The sequence below is a fragment of the Vicia villosa genome, linkage group LG1, assembly GCF_029867415.1.
Source record: "Vicia villosa cultivar HV-30 ecotype Madison, WI linkage group LG1, Vvil1.0, whole genome shotgun sequence".
Lineage (NCBI taxonomy): Eukaryota > Viridiplantae > Streptophyta > Magnoliopsida > Fabales > Fabaceae > Vicia > Vicia villosa.
Genome location: NC_081180.1, coordinates 234,213,821 through 234,220,782, shown reverse-complemented (window position 1 = coordinate 234,220,782; position 6,962 = coordinate 234,213,821). Strand labels below are relative to the sequence as shown.

The 6,962-nt window shown below is 35.3% G+C and overlaps 1 protein-coding gene across 1 annotated transcript; it reads left to right on the top strand.

The window, feature by feature from the left end:
- The first annotated feature begins 2,327 nt into the window (after positions 1-2,327).
- On the top strand, positions 2,328-6,746 carry LOC131644974 (putative serine/threonine-protein kinase). The gene is made up of 6 exons (XM_058915608.1): positions 2,328-2,611; positions 2,688-2,800; positions 3,836-4,046; positions 4,128-4,365; positions 4,450-4,600; positions 5,530-6,746. Exons 1-6 carry the CDS (start codon positions 2,530-2,532, stop codon positions 5,845-5,847), a joined length of 1,113 nt encoding a protein of 370 aa, XP_058771591.1. The 5' UTR covers positions 2,328-2,529; the 3' UTR covers positions 5,848-6,746.
- The last annotated feature ends 216 nt before the right edge of the window (positions 6,747-6,962 follow it).

Below are 6,962 nucleotides of genomic sequence, written 5' to 3'. Positions count from 1 at the left end.
AATTGCTTCTTAAAAGCGATAATCACAAACTGTGATATTTCTCTTACAGATTTAAGCTTAGACTCACAAAAGTATTACAACAGTAATGTAGTGAGGTTGAAGATGAAGTTTGATAGCTTTTGAAGTGAACAGCAAGATAGTATCAGAGATAGTTCAGAATTCGTTCAAAGTGCGTCCAAAATTCGTAACCTTGCTTCTCATCAGAACTTCATATTTATAGGCGTATTGAGAAGATGACCGTTGGGAGCATTTAATGCTTTGCGTATTCCGTACAGCATTGCATTTAATGTTTCACTCTTTTGTCAACTACCTCGAGCCTTGCGTTTGCTGTGACTACTGACGTTGCAGTTAATAGCTTCTAACGTTCCTTTTGTCAGTCAGCGTAGCTTGCCATCTAGTACTTGATTCTGATTTGTTCTTTGTAAATACTATGTTGAATATCATCAAAGTACAAACAACTTGGTGCAGAGCATCTTCTGATCTTCTGATCTTGATATGCTTCTGAGCGTGATTCCATGACTTCAGTGCTTCTGCTTATGAACTCAAGTTCTTCTGGTGCTTCTAATAGGCCATGTTCTGATTCTGCTTGACCATCTTCTGATGTCTTGCCAGACCATGTGCTGAAGTTGCATACTGAACCTTCTGAGTCAAAGCTTCTTAGCGCTGATTTGTGCATACTCTTTATATATTTCCTGAAAAGGAAATTGCATAGGATTAGAGTACCACATTATCTTGAGCAAAATTCATATACATTGTTATCATCAAAACTAGGATTATTGATCAGAACAATTCTTGTTCTAACACTCATATGGCTTCTCTTTGTATATGTGTTTTCTATAAATAAATACCCCCTTTCTCCACCATTTTTCACATTTTTTCACTACACCTTCTTATTTCCTGATGTGGGCCCTTCATCATTTCCCCTTAGCCTAGACATGGGCATACATGAAACCTATTCCCCAACCGAACCAACATACAGCCAGCCATCACACCGTAGCACCCAACATACATATATGTATCAAACTTCACAAATGCCAATTCTGCGTACTCCACTCTTTCGGATGAGTAATTCTATCGAGTTCATGTGGACCCCACCCCCACTACACCGATGCGACCTAATTTTGACAACATGGGTCAACGATTGTTTGAAAGCGGGACTTCGGCAGATTTTGATCTGACACATTACATGGACGTTGAACGCATTGACTTCGCAGGGCCCTCGACCCAACCACAACAAGAAGGTCCTACAGTGCAACAACGACAGAGGTAAGGACGCTCTAGTCGTTATCAAAATCCAGGCGACCAGTAAATTTTATGTAATTTTTTCCTCGATTATGTAATCGTTTTGTATCAATGGAAATCAAAGTCTCATTTCTCCACAAAATTGTCATTTATTTTTATAAAAAGTTTAAAAAAATGCTAAGAAATACACTAAGGCGCTATCTGAGATGACTCAGTGCAAAACAGATGCACATAGGCACCATCTCACACGACTCCTCCTCTAAAAAGTTCAATAGAGGCGTCATCTAACTTGGCTGATCCACTTTAACCATTTCGGAAACATAGTTATTTGTGTAATTTTCTACGAAACGTGATTATTTGCGTAATTTTTTTAATACCCGGTTATTTAAAAAATCACAAAATTTAAATATGATTTTCTAAGTTATTATTTTTAATTAAATTCATCATTTTGACTTAAAGAATTACCTTTGAAGCTTTATAGTAAAACTCTAATCTAATACTCTTATACCATATTAAAGACAATAGATAGCATGTTGTTGTATATTATTCCTTAGCCTAAAGCTGATTAATTAAGAGAAAATACAATTAATTACAATAATTTTCTTCTTAAGGAAATTAAACATACATAATGGAATAATCTAAAATAAAATAGAGAAATAAAGATTGTATTTTCCAACCAGAAATAACTTTTGAAATCAACAAAATTTCAATATAATCATCTAAATTATTATTTTTAACTAAAATTCATCATTTTGACTTAAAATCACCTTGAAAGAATCAATATAATCCAAAATCTACAATTCTTGATTCAATGAACAAAAATCACATTGGAAGAATCAATCTAATCCAGAAGCTGGTCCTCATATTGATCCATTGAAGAAAAATATTTTTTTAGCTTTTCCACAAACATAAGAAAAGTATGTTGACATAAGAAGGAAAGAGGTGGTGGATGTGTCACTTTCTACAAACATTGTTGACATCTGTAAACCACATAGTTTGAGAATTATGACCATTTCCATTCAGCCACCATTCCATTAATATAATCATCATGACATTCACAAGCCGGCTTTTAGAATAATCACTTATTTTCAAAAGTCAAATAAGTTCAGTTATATACTCACTAACATTTTGTTTTCACATTTATAGTTCACTTTTTCACACCTTTGTTTGTCTTATTCTTAAAAGGTTTGTTATGTTTTTTTTATTGTCATAAATTGACTTAGAAGATGATTATGATTATGTATTGCAGATTATAGATTATCAGTGATATAGACTAGAAAAACAATTATGAGGTGTAGTAGCTGTTTTGGAACATTGTTTATAAAGAAGGAGAAACAACCTTCTAATTATATTTTTAGTGAAATTGAAGGTAAGATATTTAATTTTTTGTTGATTATTAGTTTCTATGATTTTGTAGGAAAATCATAGTTTCTGGTGTTTTGCAGGCTATTCTTTGGATAATCTTAAGCATTTTTCTGATAAGGAATTGAGATTGGCAACTGATAATTATCATTTAAGCAATAAGATTGGAAGAGGAGGTTTTGGTACTGTTTACAAGGTATTTAGGTTAACTTATTCTTCAATTTTCAGTTTTTTTCTTTGATTAACAGAAGTAGGGTTCCGGTGTTCAACTGCGCGCTAATCTAGACTCCACAAAGGGTGTTGGTCGACTAAGACAGCATGACAACCGGTCATGGAAGTCGAAATCCGCTAAGGAGTGTGTAACGACTCATCTGCCCAATCAACTAGCCTTGAAAATGGATGGCGCTGAAGCGCGTGAGTGGTTTTAAATTGTGGTCCGCAACCGCAATTGCACCCGCAATATTGCGGATGCGGTTTCCTCCGCAACCGCATCGGACCGCAATTGCGGTGTGATTTTAAAGTTTCGCTTCCGGATGCATTAGGAACCCCACCGGACAATTTTAATCATGTTTTTTTAAGTATTTTCATCAAAAATCAATATATTAGAATTCTAAAACTCAATTTACTTCTTATATAATGAAAAAACATAACATTAAGTGTTTTTCAATATAATACTTCAAACACTTCCTTTTAAAAATTCACGCCGCAACGGCCGCAATGCGCATCGCAACAAGCGCAATGACCGCAACCGCAACCGCATCCGCAGCCGCAACCGCAATTTAAAACCATGCGTGACCTATACTCGGCGGTCGAGGTAAGGGCCAGGTGATAGGCCCTGATGAGTAGGACGGCATGGTGGACGCTGCAAAACCCAGGACGTGAGCCTGGGCGGAGCGGTCATCGGTGCAAATTTTGGTGGTAGTAGCAAATATTGAAATGAGAACATTGAAGGCTGAAGAGGGAAAAGTTCCACGTGAGCGGCCAAGAGTTAATCAATCCTAAGGGATGGGAAAGCCCGTGATAGCCCTCTAAGCACATACACGGGATTCGGTGTCTACTTCATCTGAAGTTGTTTTATTGTAGTTGTTTTATTATCGGTGAAAGGAAATTAGCGTTTACAGCTCGCTTCGCGCCTTCCAATAAAATGAAATCGCGCATTATATATATTTTTATGGTTATTATTAAGATGTTCTAAATTTGTAAGTAAACATGAATGTGATAATTTTGGTAGGGAACATTAAAAAATGGAAGAAAGATAGCAGTGAAGCCTCTTTCTGTTGGATCAAAGCAGGGAGTTAAAGAATTTTTGACCGAAATTACAACCTTATCGAATGTTAAACATTCAAACCTTGTGGAATTGGTTGGATTCTGCATTCAAGGACCGAATCGTACCGTAGTTTACGAGTATGTCGAAAATGGCAACCTTCATACCGCATTACTCAGTATGTTTCATATCATATCATGTAACATATCAAATTCATAAACATATGAAAGGATGAAGAATTTAACATTTCTTTTCTTAGGCAAGAAGAGTTCAAGCATCAAACTAGAGTGGAGAAAAAGATCTGCTATTTGCGTCGGTACGGCAAAAGGTCTTGCGTATCTTCATGAAGAACTTGCACAACATATTGTACATAGAGACATCAAAGCTAGTAATGTACTACTTGACAAAGATTTTAATCCCAAAATTGGCGATTTCGGTATGGCCAAGTTATTTCCAGATGATATCACTCATATCAGCACGAGAATCGCCGGAACAACGTATGAATTTTTAGTTTTGATGTTTATAATTTGAATGTGAAAATGATTGATAATTTACACAAGTTCTGGTTTTGATTTAATCAGTGGTTACTTAGCACCAGAATATGCATTAGGTGGACAGTTAACCAAGAAGGCTGATGTATACAGCTTTGGAGTTCTTATACTTGAAATAATTAGTGGCAAAAGCAGCTCAAAAACAAATTGGGATGGATCACATAAATTCCTCTTAGAATGGGTACTTAAATCTCGGTTTCCTATATTTATAAGTTTTACAATATTTTACATTAAATGTTTTTTAACGTCAACAAGTTAATATTATTTTGATTATAATTCTAGAGTTACCTCGTAGTCAAGGCTTGAGATCTGAGAATGTGCTTCTCTTAAAGTTTTAGATTTAAATTCTGCCGGCACTAACAATTTCTGTGTTGGATTAGTCTAAATAGAACTTTGCTCTGACTTCAATTCAACCATCACTAGTGGATGGTGTGATTGGCCTCCATGATTAGTCGGTCATAGAGCCAGATACCGAGTTTTCAAAGAAATATATTTTGATTATGAATCTTAAAGACCTCCCTATTAGTGTATGATGCCTCTTATAGTTTGTTTGTAAGACATGACTTAAAAAAATGAGTAAATTTTTTTAATAAGTAATGTGTGGAGTCCACGTCTTATAAGCTGGTTTCGTATTATAAGCTGGTTTCGTATTATAAGTTGGTTTCGTAGAATTGAGTTAAGTCAAATCTAAGTTCTAAGATAATATTAGAGTTTATCTGATTCGATGGGTCCTCGTCCAAAAACGGGGCGGGACAGAAACTTTGACCCGACACGTCAAAAAATAGGATGGGACGGGACAAACTTTGGCTTGGCCTATCACCCATAAAGCCTAAAAATGGCAAAAAGTCATGTCTGCCCCGTTTATGTCCGTTACCATCAAAGCACGCCAAAAAATAGGACAGAGCCGGCCGGAAACCTTGCCTCAGCTCGCCACTTTTGGCGGGCTAAACGGGTGAGCCCCGCAACCCCTAGTTAAGAGTCACACCGACAGAAGTATGACTTGAAAATGCATTAATCGGTGGTGAACAATTTTCACTTTACATATCGATTTTGTTAATATTTAAATGAAACTTTGGATATCTTGATGATGATGATGTGTTGTTGTAACAGGCATGGCAACTACATGAAGATGAGAAATGGTTGGATCTAGTAGACCAAGACATGAAAGAATATCCTGAAAAAGAGGTAATCAAGTACATCAAGGTTGCTCTTTTCTGCACACAAGCAGCAGCAAAAAGAAGGCCATTGATGTCACAGGTTGTTGATATGCTCTCTAAGGAAATTCAGCTCAATGAGAAACAACTAACATCACCAGGATTTTTCAATTATGATGTTGGAGAATCCTCTCAAAAGAAATCAAACCCTGAATCTTTAGTTTATCACACTAGTTCTACTCAAGATAGTATTACTCAGGTCACTCCTAGGTGATGATGATGACTATATAGTTTTGTGTGAATTGCATAGTTGCAAAATGAGAAGGAAAGAAAATTATTTTTTTAGATTTTAGAAATTTATAGATTTTAGACTAAGATTTTGGATTTGAGTCTTTTAAACTAGATGATGCAAAGAGAATTTTGTTGTATATTGCTCGAAAAGTTCACTCAACTTTCAAATTTGTCGAGGTTTAACATGATTTCAAGATACCAACTTTCTTAGCAAGTTTCACATGTTATTACTTTTATGATTGAAAGAAAAGATTAAAGAATGTAAAAAATACCGCTTGCTTTAGTGATCCTCGAACTGGGCGCGTAGAAAATCGCTTCATCACTTGGAATTCTCAAAAGTACTCGTGCACTATCATTAACTTAGATGGAAGTTGTAATGGCACTCCAATTCGTTCGCACTTGCTTTTGTGGTACCTTGCGTACATCCAATGGGACTTGGCTATGTGATTTTTATGTATTCATAACAAATTCTTAAGATATCCTTCATGCTTCTAGGGCATCTACCAAGGCCTTAATTTAGTCAAGGTTATGTATATTACAGAATCAGTTTGCCACTCTGACTCTTCCCTTGATATTAGTCTAATTGAGAATTCCTTGAATAAGTTCCATAAACATGTGGTGTTGATTCAAGATATTAAAGATATTATTATCCTAGAAAACACCCTGTTTAGAGTCATCCACACTCCTAGAGAAGACAACCAAAGCGTCGATTTCATGGTAAAGCTCGGTACTGCTAATAACATCGATCTTCTGATTCACTCATTTCCTTAAGAAATTGAGTAACATCCTTGCAGGAGATGCGGCTAAGACTTCCTTCTTAAGAATTCAATTTGTCTTTTATTCTCTCTTTTCTTTTTTATTAGCCTTATAAAAAAATGTAAAATGGATAGTGGCCTATATATAGAGTTTATTAATATTTTATTAACAAAGTAACTAATTTATAATAAATTTTAACTAACCAACCAAAACCAACTTCTATACTATTCTATTGTATGTTGTTTAGTAAAATCAATGAAAGATTAGATTAATTGAGTTGCTTGAGCCTCACTCCATTCGTTTAATTTGGATGTCTTATCTCTTGTATAAAACAACAATAAT